General features: G+C 41.6%; 2 protein-coding genes across 6 annotated transcripts in view; both read right to left on the bottom strand.

Annotated features, from left to right (window-relative positions):
• Positions 1-25053, bottom strand: part of ANKRD42 (ankyrin repeat domain 42) — a 114714-nt gene that overhangs the window by 78233 nt on the left and 11428 nt on the right. For all 5 annotated transcript variants that reach the window (XR_009208772.1, XR_009208773.1, XR_009208774.1 and 2 more), the window contains exons 3-6: positions 23136-23243; positions 18658-18777; positions 17632-17767; positions 2138-2338 (exon numbers count right to left, since the gene is read on the bottom strand). Coding sequence is in view for 2 of the 5 variants with exons in the window: in XM_058424509.1 (XP_058280492.1) it covers positions 2138-2338; positions 17632-17767; positions 18658-18777; positions 23136-23243 (565 nt within the window). In the remaining 3 variants the exon portion in view is untranslated. The remainder of the gene's footprint in view (positions 1-2137; positions 2339-17631; positions 17768-18657; positions 18778-23135; positions 23244-25053) is intronic.
• LOC116476766 (cyclin-dependent kinases regulatory subunit 1-like) lies at positions 19603-19870 on the bottom strand. The gene has a single exon (XM_032761570.2). The coding sequence runs from the start codon at positions 19868-19870 to the stop codon at positions 19631-19633; it is 240 nt and encodes a 79-aa protein (XP_032617461.1). The 3' UTR covers positions 19603-19630.

Here is a 25053-nt window from a genome sequence, read left to right as displayed (position 1 = left end):
ACCCCCAAAGATACCAAAATCTGTGGATGCCCAAGTCCCTTATATAAAATGGTATAATATTTGCACATAACCTATGCACATCCTCCCTCCCATATACTTTAAATAATCTCTAGGTTACTCACAATACCTAATACAATAGAAATGCTATGTAAATAGTTGTCATACTGTTTTGTTTTGTTTAGAGGCAGGGTCTCACTTTGTCACTGAGGTGTGGTCACAGCTCACTGTAACTTTGAACTCCTGGGCTCAAGCAATCCTCCCACCTCAGCCTCCCGGGTAGATAGGATTACAGGATGCACCATCATGCCCTACTCTTGCTGGTCTTTGTTGTATTCTGTCTTACTGATCTGTATGTCTGTTTGCCATTACTACACACTGCCTTGATTACTGTAGCATTATAGTAAAAGTCTTAAAATCAAGTAGTGTAAGTCCTTCCAACTTTGTTATTTTAAAAATATTATTTGGCTATTCTAGGTTGTTTCTTTCCATATGTAAAAATGAGAATAGCTACATTTCAGATTTGTTGAGAGGGTTAAATTATGAATTCTTTGGTATCCAAGTATCAAGAAGATCTTTTTTTTTTTTTTTTTTGAGTCGGAGTCTCGCTCTATCGCCCAGGCTGGAGTGCAGTGGCGCAATCTCGGCTCACTGCAAGCTCCGCCTCCCGGGTTCACACCATTCTCCTGCCTCAGCCTCTCCGAGTAGCTGGGACTACAGGTGCCCGCCACCACACCCGGCTAATTTTTTTTTTTTTGTATTTTTAGTAGAGACGGGGTTTCACCGTGGTCTCGATCTCCTGACCTCGTGATCCGCCCGCCTCAGCCTCCCAAAGTAAAAGACAAAATGATGCAATCTTTACAAGTGCTTACTATCATGTCTGGCATTTTTAGTAAGGACTCAGTTTATGTAGTTACTATCATTGAAGACATTTTATTAAGCATCAACTATATGCTAGAGATCAGGTTAGGTACTTTCAGTTGTGTGTGTGTATGTGTGTGTGCATGTGTGTGTGTGTATGTGTACATATGTATGTGTATAGATGTACAGCTGGCCCTCCATACCTGCAAGTTCCACATCTGCAGATTGAACAGATGGAAAATATTTGAAGGAGAAACAAATAAAATAACAATACAACAATAAAAAATAATGCACATAAAGAACAATACAGGCTGGATGCAGTGGCCCATGCCTGTAATCCCAGTGCTTTGTGGGGAGGCTGAGGCAGGAGGATCACTTGAGGCCAGGAGTTTGAGACCAGCCTGGGAAACATAGTGAGACCCCAATTCATATATATAACTAAAATATAAAACCACAGAATGGAATGAAAAATCTAAAATAATAGTTTACCCTTGAGGAGGAAGAAAAGGTAATGGTATTAGGGAGAGAGATCCAAAGGGCTTCAACTCTATTCTTTTTTTTTTTTTTTCCCCAGGATGGAGTTTCGCTCTTGCTGCACAGGATGGAGTGCAATTGCATGATCTCAGCTCACCACAACCTCCACCTCCCAGGTTCAGGTGATTCCCCTGCCTGAACCTCCTGAGTAGCTGGGATTACAGGCATGAGCCACCGCATCTGGCCTCTATATTTTATTCTTAAATTTAGTGATTCACTGCTCATTATGTTAATTGTTTTTTTTGTTCTTTTTGTCACCCAGGCTGGAGTGCAGAGGTACAATCACGGTTCACTGTAGCCTTGACTTCCTGGGCTCAATCCATCCTCCCACCTCAGCCTCCCAAGTAGCTGGGATTACAGGCGTGCCTCCATATCCAGCTAATTTCTGTATTTTTTGTAGAGATAGAGTTTTACTATATTTCCCAAGTTGGTCTCAAACTTCTGGGCTCAAGCAATCCACTCACCTCAGACTCCCGAAGTTCTGGAATTACCGGCATGCGCCGCTGTAACCAACCTCTACACATTTTTGTCTAAAATATTTCATAATAAAGAATTTGGATGAATGTATAGACAATGATATGTAATAAATTTTAATATGTTATATATTAAACATGTTTATATTTTTACATATAACATATATAATTTGCCTTATATCTTCTTTTCCTAGTTCACTGATTCTACTCATTATATTATCATTATCATCATCATCACATTATATGCTAGAACATATCACTTAATTACTTACTTTCCTGATCCTCTAGGTCTTTTCCTTCATACTCAGCCCCCTGGATAAATTGTAAAATGTTCTGCTTGAAGAACCTCTGGGCCAAATCCAATACATTTTCTCCATTATCATTGAAAGCTTTTAAAACTTGCGTTGCACTGCTCATTCTACTGACTAGGAATTTGAAGCAGTGAAGGTGGCCTTCCATGGCTGCTAAGTGAACTACAGGAAAGGAAAAAAAAATTAATTTAATTTTTAATTTTTAAAATTTTTATGTAGATATGTATCTATGTATTTAGAGACAAGATCTTGCTCTGTAACCCAGGCTGGAGTGCAGTGGCACAATCATAGCTCATTATAGCCTCCAAATCCTGAGCTCAAGTGATTCCTCCCACCTCATCCTCCCAAGTAGCTGGGAGTACAGGCAGGAGCCACCATGCCTGGCAGAATTTATTTTTTAAATTGAAACTAAAATAACTTGAAAAAAGAAGTAACACATTAGCTCTTTTCCTCATAGGGAGATGACTATCCCTGCCCCAAATGACAGGAATACAGAGAAGAGACCTTTTTCCCAGCCTGCATTTCTTTACACAGTCAGCCTTCTAGTCACTTCAAAGCAGTGAGTAAATGGTTGAATAGTTACACTTACCATGAGTCTATAGAGACCAGAAGAGCAGGCCCAGAAAGTGATCTTAGAAAGTGAAATCCCAATTATGCAGTTTATAATTACATGATAAAATGCTTATTATGTAAGTAAAATAAGTAAAATTTAATATTTTGGAAAAAAGTGGAAGAAATAAACCAATAGTCACTCTGCAAATAAGAATATTATAATATTTTATCACTATGCATTTGTCACTTTTCTGTAATAATTTATTCTTTATATTATAAACAAGAAGAATAGATTGAAATGCAGACTAGGTGTATACACTGACTTCAACATTTACAGCCTTTCAGAAAATAACAGAAAAGGTATTTTTAAAGCTATAAAAAAACTAAAGAAAAAAACAGGAATGCCATGAACAGACAAGAAATTTTTTTTTTTTTTTTTTTTTTGAGACGGAGTCTCGCTCTGTCACCCAGGCTGGAGTGCAGTGGCAGACAAGAAATTTTAAGGAATCCCTGAAAGAAAGTATGTTGGATGAGACTCAGGGACAGCCATAACCTAAAACTTTACGGAAAAAAAAAAAAGGAATGAATCTGCAGTTGTTACAAGCTTCGAGGCAATGATTACAAAGACCAAGACAGTCTTTACACTTAAGAAATGACCGCTTGGGAAATAAGCCCAATTCACATATCTTGATTATGGAGAGGCAGGGTAACGCTCAAGTGGCCAGTATAATTCAGGTGAAACAAGAAGTCCCAGAAAAGAAGTCCAGATAAGATAAGTTGCTGGCACATATCAATCTATCCTCCCTCAGCTGCCCCTCACACTAGCCCCTGCCCCCCTGAAACTTCAGATTCCTCTAACTGCTTACTCATCATTTACACTTAAAAGTCTTATAAGCATTTCTAACATATGTCAAAAGTTGAGCTCCTTAGCCTCCTCACACACATTTTCCTTATATTATCTCCCTGTCTCGGTTAATGGAAGTTCTCTCCACATTGTTCAGGCCCATAAGCCTTGGAGCCATCCTTGACTCCCCTTTCGATTACTCCCCACATCTAATTCATCAACAAATTTTACTGGCTCCTTCAAAATATCTACAGAACCTGATTACTTCTCACTACCTTTGCTGCCTCTATACTGGCCAACCCAAATAGTAGCCTGAATTATTGCATCAGGTTCCCAACTGCTCTCCCTATTTCTTACCCATGCCACTACCGCAACCTCAGCTGCAGGCTATTATAAACACAACAGCCAAATGATCCTTTTATTTTTGTTTTGAGACAGGGTCTTGCTCTGTTGCACAGGCTAGAGTGCAGTGGCGCAATCTTGGCTCACTGAAACCTCCACCTCCCGGGTTCAAGTGATTCTGGTGCCTCAGCCTCCCAAGTAGCTGCGGTTACAGGTATGTGCCACTACACCCAGCAATTTTTTGTATTTTTAGTAGAGACGGGGTTTCACCATGTTGGCCAGGCTGGTCTCGAACTCCTGGCCTCAAGCAATGCACCCGCCTTGGCCTCCCAAACTACTGGGACTACAAGCATGGGCCACCATGCCCAGCCCAAAATGATCCCTTTAAACACAGGTCAGATCATGTCACTCCTGTGATCAAATAAAGCTGGGCATGGTGGCACATGCATATAGTCCTAGGTATTCAAGAGGCTGAGGCAGAAGGTTTGCTTGAGCCCAGGAGTTCGAGTCCAGACTGGGCAACATAATGAGAAAGACAGGAAAGAAGGAAAGAAAAAACAAACAAACCCTCTAATGGCTCCTCTTACTTCTCCAACCATAACATCTAACACTCACCCCCTCACTTCTGTTGGAACTTACTGACTTACTATTACTCAAACACACCATGCACATCCCTGCCTCAGGAGATTTACACTTGCTGTTACCTCCACCTGAAATGTTCTTCCTCCAGGATATCCACAAAATCTGCTTCCTTAACTCCTTCAGGTGTTTATCCAATTGTCACTTCCTCAGTGAAGGCTTTCTTGATGACTTATTTCAAATTTCATCCCCTCTAATACTCTCTACTCTCCTTTCCTACTTTACATTTATCTAAACACATATCCCTATATAATATATATTTTGCTCATTCATTTAGATGATTATCTGTCTCTCCCCTCACCACCACATGTAGGCAGGACTTTGTCTTTTACTTGCTGTACTATCTCCAGCACCCCAAATAACTGACACATAGTATGTGCTCAATAAATGTATGTCAAATTAATAAAAATTTTTGAGAAGGTTCCTAGTTCCAAAATGGCCCTGAAGAAGCAAGCTAGTTTCACGCTCTACCAAAGAAAATAAAAACAAATATATAGCACTGAGATTATCACTAGCAATAGCCCAGAATTCAAATATGAGGATGAGACAGGTCCTGGGGCCACAGTCAAGTGAAAAAACTCTGAGCAGACAGTAAGAGAATCAGACTTCCATATCCAAGACATGCCTCCCCCAATTCTGCCCAGCACAAAGCTCATGGAAATTTCTGCCAACTCATAGTTTTTGTACTGGAAAAAGTAAAATCAAAGTAAACAAGCAGCTTCCCTATCATCTTGGGCTCCCTGGCAGAAGACCTGTCCCTGCCTCAAGCCACAGGAAGCACTGGGAGTGCCTGAAGACAAATATATCCCTGAGGACAGCCAGAGACAAAGGGGAGAGGTAGGGCTACCACCTCAGTCCTGGAAACTCTACTCTGTAACTAAGCCAAAGGAGACACCAAATCAGAGTGGCTGTTCAGCATCACCATACTAAGGTTCTTTCCACAGGTCCCCTGGGCACAAACTGCTAGCAAGCGTTCCCACACTGCTGAGATATCCCATTTGGGATCTCCCCAATTTGGAATGGGCTACACTCCGATGGCCTATTTACCGGAGTCAAGGGAAACCTGAGCATAAGGTGCCATTTAGGGCCAAAAAGGAGGCAGAGACCTACCTGGAAAAAGAAAGAAAATCAACAAGAAAATTACAAAGAATCTCTACACAAACATACCCCATAAAAACCAAAAGAAGCCAGACAGAGAAGACTGGAAAAACTAATCCCTCAATGCAAAGACATAGATGTACATCCATAAGAAATCATAGCAAACAGGGAAACACAACCTACCCAAAAGACAAAGCAATAAACTACTGACTGACTCTAACAAGATGGCAATATGTGAGTTCTCAAAGAATTCAAAACAGCAGTTTTAAGGAAACTTAGTGATCTCAAAGAAACATAGAAAAGCAATTCAGAAATTTATCACAGAAATTTAACAAAAATATTTTAAATAATTTTTAAAATCAAACAGAAATCTTAAAATTGAGAAACATATTTGCCAAACTAACAGATTCATTAGAGGCTCTCAATAACAGAATGGATCAAGCAGAGGAAAGAATCAGTGAGCTCAAAAATAGGCTATTTGAAAATACCCAGTCATAGGAGAAAAAAAAATGGAAAGAAATAAAAATCACCTATGAGAAATAGAAAATTATCTCAAAAGACTAAATCTAAGAATTATTGGTGTTCAAGAGCAAGTGAGCAAGAACAAGTGGTAGAAAACTTATCCAAAGAAATAATAACAGAAAACTTTCCAAAACTTGAGATAAATATAAATATCCAGAAATAGTAATGTATCAGAACACCAAACAGATTCAACCCTAGTAAGACCACCCAAGGCATATAATAATCAAACTCTCAAAGGTCAAAGACAAAGGAAGGATCTTAAAAGCAGAAACAATAAAGAAACAAATAACATATAAAGGAGCCCCAGTTTGTCTCGCAAAAAAAACTTCTCAAGAAAAACCACACAGGCTAGGAAGGAACAGGACATTTTCAAAGTGCTGAAAGGAAACAAACAAACAAAACAAAACCCTGCCATCCAAGAATCCAGCAAATCTTCTTCAACTATAAAGAAGACAGAAGGGCTACCCATTTGGGACCCCTTCCACGCTGTGGAAGCTTTGTACTTTCACTCTGCTCAATAAAGCCTATAGCTTTTTCTACTAGTCCATGACTCACCGCGGTCAGCCACCACACCAATTCTTTGGCATGGCTAGGTAAGAACCTTAGGCATTACATTTTGGCGAGCCTGCCAGGAGTGTCCTGGAAAGGCATCTAGATCATCACGTGGTGAGTACAATCAGACCTCTTTCACTTGCTATTCTGTCCTGTCCTTCCTTGGAATTCAGAGGCTAAACCGGGCATCTGTCAGCCACTTAAAGGCAATTAGCACAGCTGCCAGACTAAAGACACAGGTGTCAGGCTGTCTGGAAAAGGGCTAACAACCCCTGACCCTTCGGGGTTGGGAGAGTTGGTTGGCCTGGAACAAGTTGCAACTCTTTCACTTTCCGTGGTGCTCCCGAAGTACACCCGGGAGTGCTCAGCAGACATCTTAGTCTCCTAGATATCCTGGTTGAGACCAGGGTCCCACCAGAGGCTCCCCCTGCCCGGGTTACTGAGCTTGAGACAGCCACATTTTCTGACTCCTGCCTCCTGGATGCTAATGTCTGCCAGCTAGACTTCTTTCTTGAACTTGCAGGCAAGGTTATTCCCGCTAAGCAGGATCAAGATTCCCTATTTAGATGTCTTGAATTCTTGGAGTGGCACCCGGAAGATCCCTGTTCATGGTGCCCTCCAGGGTTTAGGCAAGTGTCACCATTTGATGGCCATTTTGAAGGGCCAGTTCCCTACCATAGTGTATGGTCCCCCACATCAGGACAATTTAAAGACAGGTAATTTTCATGTGGATAGTAGAAGTCTTAGGGCATTTCCTCCATTGCTCCCCAGATAAACTCTCCCCTTCCTTAGGGACTCTCAAGTACAATCTGTGGTGCATAGGCACGGGTCTTAAAGCCATTGAATTGTTGTTTCAACCATTCAATAACTGGTATTGGAGGGAAGAAAATACAGTCAGTTGGGACACAGGATACTGGTACCGCCTTGAGAGAGGGGCTTACTCCTTTGATGGCAAGTGGGGACAGAGGCTAAAGTACAGCAGCTGTTCTCTTAGCTCTGGCCTAGAGGACATCCACCACCCCCTTTAAACTTACTATATGCCTCCTGTCACTAATTCAGAGATTCCTCCTTGAAGGACAGTTTTATGGCCAGGAACACATAAATTGGTCCTTAGCAAGCAAGTATCAGTGGTGCCCCCGACCGAGGCCTTGCCACCCTGGAATAGGTAAGACACATTGGCAGAAGGACCACAATAAATTCAACAGTCCTTGTGCCCCATTCAGTGGTCAACAGGCGCACGGCAGGAGCAAGGGAAGTTTCCATCCCGCTGGTAAGCATGGTTAAATCCGGTAGATGGAGAACTCAGGAAAAGTGGCCATGAGCTTTGAATATAATTGGACCTGACCCTTAGGGGATGCCTTTAGGGAAGACAAGTCCCAGGACTAACCAGAGGTGTGGACATCCCTGTGTTTAAGATTCCAGATGAGCACCACACCTTCAAAACCAGACAATCCCTTAAGATGTATCCTGAATTACTGGGACTAATTTGACCCTGAAACCTTAAAAAGGAAGTGGCTAATTTTCTACTGCCTGGCCACAGTATTCCTTACAAAATGGAGAAACTTGGCCTCCTGAGGGAAGTATTAATTGTAACACCCTTCTACAACTAGCTCTTTTCTGTAAACAGGAAGGTAAATGGAGTGAAGTCCCTTATGTACAGGCTTTCTTTGCCCTTCATGACAATACTGCCCTGTACCAAGCCTGCAAACTTTGCCCAAATGACAGAGGCCCACAATTACCTCCGTACTCAGGGCCTCTTCCCTCAGCCCCACTCTCCTCCCCCACTGACTCTCCTTCATCCGGCCCCACTGAAGTGTTAAAGGCACCCCAGAAAGAGAACATAAACTCTGCAAGCCAGGCACCCAAACTATGTCGCTTACAAACAGTAGGAGGAGAATTTGGGCCCATTCACTTGCATGCCCCCTTCTCACTCTCAGATTTAAAACAAATAAAGGCAGATTTAGGGAAATTCTTGGATGATCCCTATAACTATATAGATGTTTTACAAGGGTTAGGGCAGTCCTTTGATCTAGCATGGAAGGACATCATGTTGCTCCTTGATCAGACCTTAAGTCCTACTGAAAAGGAGGCAGCTTTAGCGGCAGCCCAGCAATTTGGAGATTTATGGTATCTCAGCCAGGTAAACGATCGAGTAACACTGGAGGAAAAGGAAAAATTCCCCACGGGGCAACAGGCAGTACCCACTGTAGACCCTCATTAGGATACTGACTCAAATCATGGAGATTAGAGCCACAGGCATTTGCTAACTTGCATTTTAGAAGAGTTGAGGAAGACTAGGAAAAACCTATGAACTACGCAATGTTATCCACAATTACAAAGCAAAAAAGAGGAAAACCCCTCTGCTTTTCTAGAAAAGCTAAGGGAGGCCCTGAGAAAGCACACATCCCTAACTCCAGATTCCCTGGAAGGCCAACTTATTCTAAAGGATAAATGTATCACCCAATCAGCGGCTGACATTAGGAGAAAACTCCAAAAGTTTGCCTTAGGCCCAGAACAAAATTTGGAGGCATTATTAAACGTGGCAACCTCGGTGTTCTATAACAGGGACCAAGAGGAATAGGCCAAAAGGGAAAAGCGAGATAAGAAAAAGGCTGCAGTCTTAGTCTTGGCCCTCAGACAGGCAGACCCTGGTGGCTCAGAGGGAACCAAAAGAGGAGCAAGCCAATTTCCTAGTAGGGCTTGTTATCAGTGCGGTTTGCAAGGATACTTAAAGAAAGATTGTCCAACCAGAAACAAACCACCCTCTCGCCCATGTCCAATATGCCAAGGCAATCACTGGAAGGCGCACTGCCCCAGAGGACGAAGGCCCTCTGGGCCAGAAGCACCCAACCAGATGATTCAGCAACAGGCCTGAGGGTGGCCAGGGCAAGCGCCAGCTCATGCCATCACCCTCACAGAGCCACAGGTAAGTTTGACCATTGAGGGCCAGGAAGTGGACTTCCTCCTGGACACTGGCAAGGCCTTCTCAGTTTCAATCTCCTGCCTCGGATGACTGTCCTCAAAGTCTGTTACTATCCGAGGAATCTTAGGACAGCCTGTATCCAGGTATTACTCTCGCCTCCTTGGTTGCAATTAGGAGACTTTGCTCTTTTCACACGCCTTTCTTGTTATGCCCAAAAGTCCCACACCCTTATTAGGGAGGGACATATTAGCCAAAGCTGGGGCTATTATCTACATGAATACAGGGAACAAATTACCAATTTGTTGTCCCCTACTTGAAGAAGGAATCAACTCTGAAGTCTGGGCCTTAGAAGGACAATTCGGAAAGACAAAGAATGCCCATCCAATTCAAATCAGGCTAAAAGACCCTACCACTTTTCCTTATCAAAGGCAATATCCCTTAAGGCCTGAAGCTCACAAAAAATTACAAAGATATTATTAGACATTTAAAAGAGGAAAAAGAAGCTTGAACATTCAGTACCCTGGAATATGTTTAACCAATAGATACCTGGGCTCCTCCCCTTTCCAGGCCCTGTGACAGCCATCCTACTATTACTTACCTTTGGGCCTTGCATTTTTAACCTCCTTGTCAAAATTGTTTCCTCCAGGATCAAGGCCATCAAGCTACAAATGGTCTTACAAACGGAACCTCAAATAAGCTCAACTCACAGCTTCTACTGAGGACCCCCAGATTGACCTGCTGGTCCCCGACTGGCCTAAAAAGTTCCCCTCTGGAGGACACCACAACTGCAGGACCCCTTCTTTGCCCCTAACCAGCAGGAAGTAGCCAGAATGACTGCCGCCCAGTTCCCAACAGCAGCTGGGGTACCCTGTTTTAGAGGGGGGACTCAGAGGAGGGGCCAGCTGGGCTTCCTGGGTCAAGTAGGGGCTCAGAAAGCTGTGAAACTCACTCATTTCCTGCATCAGAACTTACTTCGGTCCTGGATAGATAATACTGAAGATATATGCTTAAAATATGCCTAACACCAAAAAAAAAAAACCAAAGACAGAAAGCCTTTCCCAGACAAACAAGAGCTGAGAGAATTTACGATCACCAGAACCATCTTATAAGAAATGCTAAAGGGACTTCTTCAATCAGGAAGAAGAAACACTAATGTGCAAATGGAAACATTTGAAGGTATAAAAATCACTGGTGAAATTAAAAACATGGACAACCCTAGAATACTCCAATAATGTAACTGTGGTGTGTGATAACTCCAGTATGAAGACTAAAAGACAAATCTAACAAAAACAATAATAGCTATAGCAACCTGTTAAGAGATAGGAAATACAAAAATACATAAATAGGTGAGGCACAGTGGCTTACGCCTGTAATCCCAGCACTTTGGGTGACCGAGGCGGATCACTTGAGGTCAGGAGTTCGAGATCAGCCTGGCCAACATGGTGAAACCCCATCTCTATGAAAAATACAAAAATTAGCCGGGCATGGGGGTGGGCACCTGTAATCTAGCTACTTGAGAGGCTAAGGCAGGAGAATCTCTTGAACCAAGGAGGAGAAGGTTGCAGTGAGCCAAGATCATACCACCGCACTCCAGCCTGGGTAACAGAGCAAGACTCCATCTCAAAAAAACAAACAAACAACCCCAAAAATATATAAATAGAAACAACAAAAAGGCAAAATGTGGGGGAAACAGTTCACATGAAGGGCATTTTGCTTTTTCCTTGTTTCTATTCCTTTCTTTGTTGTTTTTTTTTTTTGATTTTTTTTTATTTTATTTTTTTTTGCACACAAAACAATAAACATTTTCTAAAAATACATACGAACAAAAAGATGCATATCAAACATATTAGGAAGGTTGCACATGGGAAGACGGGGAATAGAAATGGGGGGTGGGAATGAAAGAAAATAAATGAGAGAGGGACTTTGCATGGATCAATGATAATAACTCAATCCTCTATTTGACAAAGAAGAAGGAGAAGGAAGAGGAAGAAAAAGAAAGTGGGATAAAGGATCAGAAAGGGAGGAAAATAGAAAAAATTAGAGTATGACTCCAGGGTAGACCTGTTTTGTTGTCGCTTGGTTCGTTGGTTGGTTTGACAGTTGTATTTTTCATATGTTTCGCCATGTTGGCCAGGCTGGTATCGAGCTCCTAGCCTCAAGTGATCGACCCGCCTCAGCCTCCCAGAGTACTGGGACTACAGGCGTGAGCCACCACATCCAGCCCCCACATTGCTTCTGGCCTCTGTGGTAGACCTCCCAGACGGGGCCGCCGGGCAGAGGCGCTCTCCACATCCCAGACGGGGCGGCCAGGCAGAGGTGCTCCTCACTTCCCCAGAGGCCCTCCCACTTCCAGAAGGGCGGCGGCGGGCTCCCAGACGGGCGGCCGGGCAGAGGCCCCCACATCCCAGACGAGGGTGGCCAGGCAGAGGCCTCACTTCCAGAAGGGGGGCCGGGCAGAGGCCCTCACTCCAGACGGGGCGGCCGGGCAGAGGCCCTCTCTCACCCCAAAAGGGCACCGGGCAGAGCCCTCACTTCTAGATGGCCGCCGGCAGAGGCCTCTCACTTCCGGACGGGGGGCCGGGCAGAGGCACTCTCATCCCAGACGATGGGTGGCCGGCCGAGGTCTCTCACTTCCAGATGGGCTCACTTCTTCCCAGACGGGGCGGCCGCGCAGAGGCGCTCCTCACTTCTTCCCAGACGGGGCGGCCGGGCAGAGACGCTCCTCACTTCCCAGACGGGGCGGCCGTGCAGAGGTGCTCCTCACATCCCAGAAGGGGCGGCCGGGCAGAGGCGCTCCTCACTTCCCAGACAGGGTGGCCGCGCAGAGGCGCTCCTCACCTCCCAGATGGGGCGGCCGGGCAGAGGCGCTCCTCACATCCCAGAAGGGGCGGCCGGGCAGAGGCGCTCCTCACTTCCCAGACAGGGCGGCCGCGCAGAGGGGCTCCTCACTTCCCAGACGGGGCGGCCAGGCAGAGTCGCTCCTCACATCCCAGATGATGGGCGGCCAGGCAGAGACGTTCCTCACTTCCTAGACGGGGTGGCGGCCGGGCAGAGGCGCTCCTCACCTCCCAGACGGGGCGGCCGGGCAGAGGAGCTCCTCATAACCCAGACGATGGGCGGCCAGGCAGAGACGCTCCCCACCTCCCAGACGGGGCGGCGGCCGGGCAGAGGCTGCAATCCCAGCACCCTGGGAGGCCAAGGCAGGCGGCTGGGAGGCGGAGGCTGCAGTGACCCAAGACCACGCCACCGCACTCCAGCCCGGGCAACACCGAGCACCGAATGAGCAAGCCTCCGTCTGCAGTCCCAGCACCTCGGGAGGCCGAGGCAGGCAGAGCACTGGAGGTCAAGAGCTGGAGACCAGCCTGGCTGACATGGCGAAACCGCGCCTCTAGCCAAAGGAGAAAAACCAGGGAGGGGTGGTGGCGTGCGCCGGCAATCCCAGGCAGCCCGCAGGCCAGGGCAGGAGAATCACGGGAGCCGGACGCAGGGAGTGTGCAGCGAGCCGAGTTTACTCCAGCCTGGGCCACAGAGGGAAGAAAGAAAGAAAGAAAAAGAAAGAAGAAAGGAAAGAAAAGAAAGAAAGAAAGAAAGAAAAGAAAGAGAGAGAGAGAAAGAAAGAAAAGAAGGAAAGAAGGAAAGAAGGAAAAAGAAGGAAGGAAGGAAGGAAGGAAGGAAAGAGGGAGGGAAGGAGGGAGGGAGGCCTATTCCTTTCTTTGTGACCTAAGGTAAGTTGTCATCTCTTTAAAATAATCTGTTATATCTATAAAATGTAAGACTCATGGTAACTACAATGCAAAAACCTATATTTACTAAAAAATAAAAAGCAAAAAATTAAAACATACTACCAGAGAAAAATCACTTAACCACAAAGAAAGACAAGAAGAAAGGAACATAGGAGTTACAAAACAACCAGAAAACAAGCAACAAAATAGCAGCTGTAAGTCTTTACCTACCAATAACAACACTGAATGTACATGGACTTAACTCTCCAATTAAAAGGCACAGAGTATAAAGAAACATGACCCAACTATAGGCTGCCTACAAAAAACCCACTTCATCTATAAAAACACACATAGACTAAAAGTGAAAGATATTCCACGCAACTAGAAGCAAAAAAAAGAACAAGAGTAGCTATATTTATATTAAATAAACTATAAGTTAATTCCACTACTGGGTATATATCCACAAGAAAAAAAACCAATATATCAATAGCTGCACTCTCATGTTTATTAACACACTATTCACAATAGTCAAAATATGGAATCAACCTACGTGCACATCAATGATGAATGGATAAAGAAAATGTAATGTATATTCACAACGGAATATGATTCACACAAAAATGAATGAAATACTGTCACTGTCACAAGATGGATGGAATTAGAGGTCATTATGTTAAGTAAAATAAGTTAAGCACAGAAAGACAAATATTATATGTTTTCATTCATATGTGGGAGCTAAAATATGCTGGTCTCATGAAGATAGACAGTAGATTGGCGATTACCAAAGGCCAGAAGGGTAGCACAGAGAGAGGAAGAACAGAAGTTGATTAATGGGTACAAATATACAATTCAGTAGAAGAAATAAGACCTAGTGTTTGACAGATCAGTAGGGTGATTATAGTTAACCATAATCTATTGTGTATTTCAAAATAACTAGAAAAAAATAATTCAAATGTTCCTAGTATAAAGAAAAGAAATATTTAAGGGATAGCTACCCCAATTACCTTGATTTGATCTTTATACATTATAAGAATGTATCAAATTATCACATGTACACCAAAAATATGTACATTTATCAATAAAAAATAATTTTATGAGAGCGATTTGAACACAAGCAGTCTAGAACTAAGGCCACATTCTTTCTTAACATCTATATTATTATAAATACTCTACCTGGTTATAAATAAAATAATTATACATGTTTGAAGAAACAATTGGATTTTTTAATGACCAGACAAGACGAACAAAACTGATCAAGTATATTTGATAAAGGACAATACAAAAATAAAACTGACCCCTACCTTGTATTACACACAGAAAAGTCAGTTCTAGGAGGATTGGGAATATAAATATGAAAGATAAATAAAATTTCTAACAGATAACATAAAGGAATGTCTTCATGATCACAGAATAGGGAAAGTACAGAAAGGACTAACTACAAAGGAAGAGATTATTAAAATGGACTACATTAAAATTAAAACCTCTGGCCAAATGCGGTGGCTCACACCTGTAATCCCAGCACTCTGGGAGGCCGAGGTGGGTGGATTACAAGGTCAGGAGTTCAAGACCAGCCTGGCCAACATGGTAAAATTCTGTTTCTACTAAAAATACAAAAATTAGCCAGGCGTGGTGACACACACCTGTAATCCCAGCTACTCGGGAGGCTGAGGCAAAAGAATCGCTTGAATCCGGGAGGCAGAGGTTGCAGCGAGCAGAGACTGCACCACTGCACTCCAGCCTGTGTGGCAGAGCAAGACTCTATTTCAAAAAAAAAAAAAAAAAATTAAAACCTCATTTATCAAAAAATACCAAAGAATGAAAGAGCAAGCCATAAAGTAGAAAGATCAGAAAGATATTTGCATGAAAAGATATTGGTAATAAACGTAACTGACAAAGGGCTTGTATCTAGAATATATAAAGAACTATGATTCAATAAGAAAAAGACATACTCTAACAGCTAATAGGCAAAAGATCTGAACTCGTACTTCACAAAAAAAAAAAAAAAACCTTTAAAAGTACGAAATGATGTTCGACATCTTTAGTCATCAGGAAAAGTGTAAATTTGAAAGTGCAATGAGATACATCCATCAGAAAGACTAAAACTAAAAAAAAAAAAAAACTAATAATACCATAAATAATACCATATGTGAAAATGGAGCAATTGAAAGCAGTCTGAAAAAGTGAAGGAAGCCTAACACAAAAGAATTTTTTTGTTGTTTTTTGGTTTTTTGGGTTTTCTTTGCAGTTTTTACAGTTTTATTTAAACACAAAACATGCCCATGAGCTGTCTATTCATTTTCTTCATTGAGCAGCCTGGCATTGGGATTGATGTGACTCTGACGGCCAGCTGGGAAGCTCTTTCCACGATGGCTTTGCAGTTCTTGGAGAAAACATCTCAGCACAGTAAGATTTGTTGCACATCAGCAGCACTTCCAGCTCCTTGATGTTGTGTACCAGGAACTTCCGGAAGCCACTGGGCAGCATGTGCTTTGTTTTTTTTTGTTGCTTCCACAACCAATGTTGGGCATGAAGATCGGTCCTTGAACTTTCTACGAACCCTGTTGTCAGTACCTCTGGGTTTCTGCCAGCTACACTTAATTTTGACATATCGGTCAGTCTGGTGCCAGATTAACTTCTTAGTTCTCTTTCTGACGATCTTGGGCTTCACAAGGGGTCTGAGGGTGGCCATGATGCTGAGGAGGAGATGGCTTCCACCTCCGTAGGCAGCGCCAAGAGAGGGGCTTTTTGTTTTTTGAGACTTCAATTTAAATTTTACTTTAAAAAAAAAAACTTACAAAATACAAAGTAAAAAGAATGAGAACAAAATAAATTTTCAGATACACAAAAAGTGAAAGAGTTCATACCAAAAGACTTCACTAAATGAACACTGAAAGATGAACTTCAGAAAAAAGCAAAATGATCCTGGACAGTAGTGTAAAGATATAGAAAGATGAGGCCATGCAGGTAGGTAGGAGCCAAATTATGTAAGTCCAGCATGCCAAGCCAAGGAATCAGAGGCTCCACAGGGATCTCAGGAGATTCTAAATAGCAAACTGATTTGATCAGGCCTGCTCATATTATTCTGCCCTTCCCCTTTGTATGGTTGCTTCTTTAAGGTATCATTTAAGTATCATTTTCACTCCAATATCACTGTGATCTATCCTTTAGAATTTCTAGACCACTTTTTAAAGAAGGTGGAGTCTAAGTCTCCACTGGCCACTTTACTGTAGGTTAGACAAGTGAAGTAGCAAATTAACCCAAATTAACTAGTATCCTCTATTTATGCAGTAGTGTTTAAAAAATAAAAAAGTTGGGCCAGGCGTGGTGGCTCCTGCCTGCAATCCCAGCACTTTAGGAAGCCAAGGCAGGTAGAGCTCTTGAGGCCAGGAATTCGAGACCAGCCTAGCCAACATGGTGAAACTTCATCTCTACTAAAGATACAAAAAGTAGCCAGGCGTGGTGGCAGGTGCCTGAAACCCAGCTACGAAGGATGCTGAGGTATAAGAATCACTTGAACTGGAAGGCGGAGGTTGCAGTGAGCTGAGAGCACACCACTGCACTCCAGCCTGGGCAACAGAACAAAACTCTATCTCAAAAAAAATTTAAAAATAAATAAGTTGTCTATGGGGCAGAGAGAGGTGAAGTTAAAAAATAAAAACACTAGATAGCAGATGAAGGAAAGAGCTGGCGGAAAGAGCAAATCTATGTTTAATTTTGCCAATTTCTCTTTTGCTGATATGGTTCCAGAAAAAAAATCAATCATATGAAAGGTACATAAGATGGGTGTGATGTAAGATAAAAAATGTTCATGTCAACATATAAACTACTTCATTTTGTGACAGACTAACAAAATAATTGGTTTCAGTGTCTTTATTTTTTAAGAGATGGGGTCTCACTTTGTTGCCTAGGCTCACTGAAGTACAGTGGTGCAATCACAGCTCACTGTAGCCTCAAACCCTGGGATCCCAAATCCTCAGCCTCCCAAGAAGTTAGACTACAGGCACACACCACAACACCCAGCGTTTTTCTTTCTTTTACTTTTTTTTTTTTTTTTTTTGGTAGAGAGTGGGTCTCACTATGTTGCCCAGGCTGGTCTCAAACTCCTGGTCTCAAGTGATCCTCCTGCCTCAGCCTCTCAAAGTGCTGAGATTACAGGTGTAAGCCACCACGCTCAGCCAACAGTTTAAATTTCTTAAACAAGATCAAACATTTAAAAGTTTACATCAATGAAAAACTAAAATATTTGCTTTATTTAAAATACCTGGAAGGTTTCCATTGCAGTCCACATCTTCTATGCTACAACCCCATTTAACAAGAAGTTGCAAGCAGCCAAGCCGCCCATGAAAAGCTGCATAATGCACAGGTCTCCATTCTCTCTTATCGGTCACACTGGGATCCTAGAGGTAACATTCACAAGGACTTAGATTCTCCCCATTTTGTAGGGAAAACACTAAGCCTAGCAGCTTAGTTCTGTAAATAAGAATTGGAGGCTGTTCTTAATACAAGAAGGCAAACACTTAATATAATAGAAAAATGTACTGTAACCACTAATTTGAATATATGAGCTAATAAAATACTAGGAAAATTTTATAAAACAGGCTTTTCAAAAGAACGAGTCACATAAAATAGTTTTTAAAAACGAACTTAACTAGTCATCTTACCAGTCACAGATTCCTGACCAATAAAATAAAAGGGATAGATTGAATGATCAAATACTATCATTGAGAATATAAACAGAGTTAATAAAAAATATTTAATAAGTTTTCACTCTTTCTCAAACTATAGAAACACCAACTCTTACCACAATGTCTTCAATATATGTAGTTCTCTTCTTCTACGTTATTTATTACAACCACTACATAATAAAATTAAATATTGCAATAAACAAAATTTCTGAAGAAATAAATCACTTTCTAAATCAGTATATGAAATAAGAGTTTCAAAACAAACACATAGGTAGACACACAAAAATTCATAAAGATTTACAATCACCTGGTTAAGATTCGTTTGAAGCTTTGTAATCTAACCAGTTAAACTCTGAACTGGCATGAAGAACCCAAAACCTCTCAAGTACTTTGTAATACTGAATTGGTTTTTTGGGGGGAAGGGAAGATTTGTCTGAATTATTGCTACTATGTTTAAAGATAGAAAAGCTAGAGAGAAAAATTAAATTAGTTTCCGAAAGTCATATAAGAGATCTAAAAAGTCAGGAAGAGATAACTAGACTACCAAATGCTATTCCATCTATATTATCATACATTAGCACATATTAAGAGGAGTCACTCACCACTCCACTTCGGAGCATTATTTGTAAAGTGAAAGAATGTCCATGAGTTGCAGCAAGATGTAAAGCAGTGCATCCCCGGTCATCCTGGGCTGTCAGATCTGCTCCATTCATTATAAGAGCCTAAAAATAGAGAAATAGGAACGACTTTACATGAGTATAGATGTTAAACCATAAATCTCAGCTCACTGCAAGCTCCGCCTCCTGGGTTCACGCCATTCTCCTGCCTCAGCCTCTCCGAGTAGCTGGGACTACAGGCACCCGCCACCACGCCCGGCTAATTTTTTTGTATTTTTAGTAGAGAAGGGGTTTCACCGTGGTCTCGATCTCCTGACCTCGTGATCCGCCCACCTCGGCCTCCCAAAGTGCTGGGATTACAAGCGTGAGCCACCGCGCCCGGCCAATCTATAGCTAAATTCTTATGTATGTTCTTACATATGTGCTACAGGCAAATCATAAGAAATTCTCAGCTAATGCTAAGAAAGTGGTTTGTTTTTTTTTTTTTTAGATTATAAAAACTTCCTCTCTAATCAAGGCTTTTAACATGAACAGATTTCTTGAATAAAATGGAAAGTTTCCAATACACTGAAACATAAATCCACAAGTCGCCATACATACAACACCCGGCAGGAAAAAACAAAAACAGCAAGTTTACATGATCCCTGTAACAACCACGGTCTCAAACTCAGATGCTTCCTCCATCTGCCAAGTGTGTTCTGGATACAGAGCACATCATGGCTTCTGGGGTCATACTCAGCTGAGGCTGTGGGTCCACAGAGCACTCATCTGGCTGGGCTATTGTGGTGGTGGCTCTACCCAAGAAGCAAAGCAGTTACCAGCACATTCAAACAGTGTACTGAACATCTTTTAAATATGAAAGTGAGAAACAAGAAGGCAACATAAAATGTTGTCAGAAAGATGTTAGGAAGTAAGGACAGCTGTGTAAAGCTTGAGGCTGAAAAGTAGCTTGCCAGCTTCATTTCTTTGGCTTCTCGGGTAGTGGGCGCCGGAACAGCAAAATGTGAGTTTCTGGTTCATGGATCATATAATGGACCCATCCCTGACTCTGCTGAACGCCAAGATTCCTCCATTCAGATTCAGACATCAAATGGGTTTTATGGACCAGCTTGGCTATGTCCTTGGGCAGCACGACATGTCGATACTCAAACTCCTTGTTGTCGTATTTGTCTGAAGAGTAAATTTGTTTGTGCGACATGATCGCTCGGTTTGCTAGCCTTCAGCCCCGCACTGCCAACCTCCAAGCAACTCCCAACAGCACGCGCTCCCACCCACTTTGGCCTCAAGAAAATGTTTTAACATTGCCTAGAAGACACTTATAATATTGATTTTACATTTTGATTTGAGCATGTATATATAATTTATAAGACACATCTTTCATGAGCATAGATAAATAGCCACTAAGTTAAATTCTTTAATTCTAACCTGATAAAACTGAAATTTAAACTTTCACAAATTCAAAAGCAGAATCCTTTGTTAACAGGGGTGTGGACTCAGTAGAAGAATTAATTATTAAAGTGACTAGTTCTAAGCTCCAAATCAAGTTTCTAACTACATCTAAAGAGGTTCCATCTGAATTTGCAATTGGCCCAGTTTCTATATATGGGTTATACCATACACAGAGTAATTGGCTTAAAAGAATTATTAGTCTCGGCCAGGAGTGGTTGCTCATGCTGTAATCCTGGCACTTTGGGAGGCTGAGGTGGAAGGATCACTCGAGCCCAGGAGTTTGAGACTCTTCTATACTTTACCATTCCTGTAATCTTTATCTCCAGCCCCCTTTTCAACTGCCTGGACCCTCTCTACCTGGATGACCTGCAAACACATTAAACTCAACGTATGCCAAATTGAACTCAACATCTTTTTCCCAATCCTCCTTGCTTTTCAGATTTCCCTATTCATTCCATCATAATTATCTGTTGTTCTGACTCACAATTTGAATTTTCACTACACTCTGTCGATGTTTGCTTTGCAAGATATCTTGGCTCATTTTCTTTCTTTCCCTCTGCCACCACCTATTTTTACCCTCTCTGGTTAGTGATTACAGCAAAAAATCTCTAACTGATCTTCTTATCTTCAACTCTTCCTTCATCCTAATAATCCTGCACACATTTTGCTAGAATAATTCCCTGAAATACTGTTTTCATTATCTCATTCCCCAGTTAGTGTCCATGTGGATGTTTATGTGTACGTATAAATATATATACAAACATATTCACACACACACACACACACACACACACACACACACACATAACGTATATAAAAACTCTCTTTTCTCAGCCAGATGCTGTGGCTCATGCCTGTAATCCCAGCATTTTGGGAGGCCAAGGCAGGAGGATCACTTGAGCCCAGGAGTTCAAGACCAGCCTAGGCAACATAGGGAGACCCCCCTGCCGCCACCCGCCACAGACATCCCTACAAAAAAAATTAGCCAGGCGTGGTGATACATGTTGGTGGTCTCAGCTACTTGGGAGGCTGAGGTGGGAGGATCACTTGGGCCCAGGAGGTTGATGCTGCAGTGAGTCGTGACTAGGGTACTGCACTCCAGCCAGGGTGACAGAGCAAGACCCTGTTTCAAAAAACAAAAACAAAAACAAAACCTCTCTTTTCTTTCCAGGTAATCACAGGGTTGAGGAGGGGGAAAAAAAAACTCTCTTTCTATACAAATGAATCCAAAATCTTCATTCTATTTCTGAGGCACTTTACAAAACTGGTCTATCCAAGCATGGTTCTAACAGTCCACACCACAAATAATCTATACTCAGTCAAACTAATATAATGGTATATCCCCTGAACACAGCCCAATTTTCCAATTCAGGAGCTTCTTACAGAAGTATAGCATAGAGATTAATAATAGGACAACTCTAGGTTCAAATCCTAGCTCTGTCACTTGCTTAGGCAAGGTACTTAACACTCTGAATTTCTTTTATAACCTATATAAAAGGGAACTCGTAGAACTGTTTGTGTTGGATGAAATGATACATGAGAGACTAACACACAATAAATCTCCAATGAATGACAATCATTATTTTTATTTGCTCCTAACATATTGCCTGCCTCTATAATACTTCCTCATTACTTACCTCTTTAAAATCAACCCACTCTTTTGAGCTTAGCTGATGTTTTATTTCCTCCATTTATGATCCCTCTACCTCCTCCTAAATTATACAATTCTTCTCATCTATATTTTTCATTAGAACTTTAATCATAGATTTTGCTTTGTATTGTTTTGTAACTCACTGAGTAGAGCTCCTGTCCCTTCAAACAATCTCACGCTTCTTCCTGTTCCACAGGAACTGTGATGTACATTGGCTGTGTACCCCCTCGAATCTCATTTGAATTGTAGTTCCCATAATCTCCACGTGTCATGGGAGGGACACGGTGGGAAGTAACTGAATCATGGGGGTGGTTACCCCATGCTATTCTCATGATAGTGAGTGAGTTCTCATGAGATCTGATGGTCTTATAAGAAGCTTTCCTCCTTTGCTCAGCACTTCTCTCTTCCTGCCATCCTGTGAAGGACATGTTTGCTTCCCCTTCCACCATGATTGTAAGTTTCCTGAGGCCTTCCCAGCTATGTGGAACTGTGAGTCATCTAAACCTTTTTTCTTTATAAATTACCCAGTCTCAGGTATTTCTTCATAGCAGTGTGAGAATGGACTAATACCAACTGTTTGCTTATATGACTCTGTATTCCTCCAAATTCCAGTCTATTTCAAAACACTGAATAATTTAATTACTCTAATAAACTAGATCCTACCACATATTAATATATCACCCTGGTCAGGCAATACATTAAATACAAAATTTTAGGCATGGCCAAGTGTCTTAGTCTGTTTGGACTACTATAACAAAATATCATAAACCAGGGAGCATATAAACAACAAAAATTTATTTCTCATAGTTCTGGAGGCTGGAAAGTCCAAGATTAAGGTCGTGGCAGATTCTGTCTGGTGAGGGCTCCTTCTGCATAGATAGTGCCTTCTCACAGCATCCTCATATGGTAGAAGAGGCTAGAGAGCTAGCTCTCTGAGGTCTCTTGCATAAGGACATTAATCCCATTTATGAGGGCAAACCCCTCATGACCTAATAACCTGCCAAAAGGCCTCACCTCTTAACACCATCACCTTGGGGTTAAGATTTCAACATATTTATTTTGGAGGACACAAACATTCAGACCACAGCAGCAAGCTATAAAGGAGATAATCTGGTCATGACTGTGAGATCTCTCAAAACAACCCAGACAGCCAACTACATCAGAGATAAAAGGATTTCTGGTCACATACCATTTGTTTAAGTGGATAGCTGGTATCAGAATATCTGAGTTGTGGAATCCAGTAAGTTCTTGTTTAGAATATAAAACTAAATCTATTGAGTCAAATAATTAGAATAATAGCAATAACCCAACAGAACTATGTTAAAGTAATTGAACTTACTGAAAAAAGTAATGTTATTATTACCTGTACACAAGCATCTTGACCCCTGATTGCAGCTATGTGAGATGCTGTCCAACCTCTCGTTGTTACGTGTGTGATATCAGCTCCATGCCAGAGCAGCCAATGAAGACACTAAGAAAATAACCATGTTAACAAGTGATAAAATGGATGTTTTTAACATTTTTATCTTTTAAATTTGGTCTGTTATCATAAAATAACAGACTGTAGTGAATGAGAGATCCATGTATAAGAAAAACAAAAGCACAAAGCACAAGCACAGTGACATGGCAACCAACATGTGGCCTCACTGCTGCGTAAACAATAGAGACTAGTGGGAACTGTGGCAAACTGGAGACGGTATTTCTTGTCTGTAAGGTATAGACACTACTCAATCAGAGTCAGTGGTTGCTATGAGTGAAATGCTTATCCAATGTTTGTAAATATTCTGTTTGATCAATACTGTGCAGGCCAAAGAAAACAGATCTAAGAGTCAAATTCACTCAAAGGCTGCCAGTTTTCAATCTCAAACATAGATCTTTAAATGGGTCCAGAGCTTTTGCATCAGAGCAAACACTGTTATTCTAGTGATTCTAAAAAATAAATGGTTTATTTAAAAAAAATGAGAGAAGTCAAATGTATCTTTAAGATTTTTAAAAATTAATCTAAATCTCAATATAATACAGTACTTAAAGGTCTGTACCACATACGGTGTTACTGTCTTTATATGTTCAAGTTTGTATATGCTACCACCTCTTTTTTTTTTTTTTATTATACTTTAAGTTTTAGGGTACATGTGCACAATGTGCAGGTTTGTTACGTATGTATCCATGTGCCATGTTGGTGTGCTGCACCCATTAACTCGTCATTTAGCATTAGGTATATCTCCTAATGCTGTCCCTCCCCCTCCCCCCACCCCACAACAGTCCCCAGAGTGTGATGTTCCCCTTCCTGTGCCCATGTGTTCTCATTGTTCAATTCCCACCTACGAGTGAGAACATGCGGTGTTTGGTTTTTTGTCCTTGCGATAGCTTACTGAGAATGATTTTTGCAACCTACTCATCTGACAAAGGGCTAATATCCAGAATCTACAATGAACTCAAACAAATTTACAAGAAAAAAACAAACAACCCCATCAAAAAGTGGGCAAAGGACATGAACAGACACTTCTCAAAAGAAGATATTTATGCAGCCAAAAAACACATGAAAAAATGCTCATCATCACTGGCCATCAGAGAAATGCAAATCAAAACCACAAAGAGATACCATCTCACACCAGTTGGAATGGCGATCATTAAAAAGTCAGGAAACAACAGGTGCTGGAGAGGATGTGGAGAAATAGGAACACTTTTACACTGTTGGTGGGACTGTAAACTAGTTCAACCATTGTGGAAGTCAGTGTGGCGATTCCACCTCTTTCTTTTTAAAAGAATTGATCATATCATTGGGATACATTGTCATAGAAGTCATAATCATATTATTTGTTTAAAAGGCTTATCAAGTAAATATCATTTTCCTGCAGCAGAGACTAATGACAATAAAATATTTAAAAACCTCAATCTCAATAATAATTACAGTAAGTCATTCATTTATTCAACAATATTTATGAAAAAACTATCATGTGCATTGTTCAGGCACTAGAGAATAAAGCCACTGTCAACATTCATATACTGGTTTTACATTTGTCGTGGGTGAATATGTAGAAGTGAGATTGCTAGGACATAAAATAAGTATATATTTAACTTTATTTTAAAGACTGCCAAACTGTTTTCTAACGTGGCTGTACCTCTTTACATTCCCACCAGCAATGTATGGGAGTTCTAGTTTCTCGATATCCCTGTAAACACTTTGTATTGTCATTTTTTTGGGTTTTTGTTTTTTCTGCTATTCTTACAGGTATGCACTGGCATCTCATTGTGGTCTCAATTTGCATTTGCCTAATGGC

This window comes from Hylobates moloch, unplaced genomic scaffold, assembly GCF_009828535.3.
Source record: "Hylobates moloch isolate HMO894 unplaced genomic scaffold, HMol_V3 SCAFFOLD_11, whole genome shotgun sequence".
NCBI lineage: Eukaryota > Metazoa > Chordata > Mammalia > Primates > Hylobatidae > Hylobates > Hylobates moloch.
Note: the sequence above shows the minus strand (reverse complement) of the source record. Positions and strands in the feature narration are given on the sequence as shown.

What these genes read in the sequence shown, in the direction of transcription:
- LOC116476766 (XM_032761570.2), bottom strand. Translation starts at nt 19,870, where the DNA reads ATGTCGCACAAACAAATTTACTCTTCAGACAAATACGACAACAAGGAG.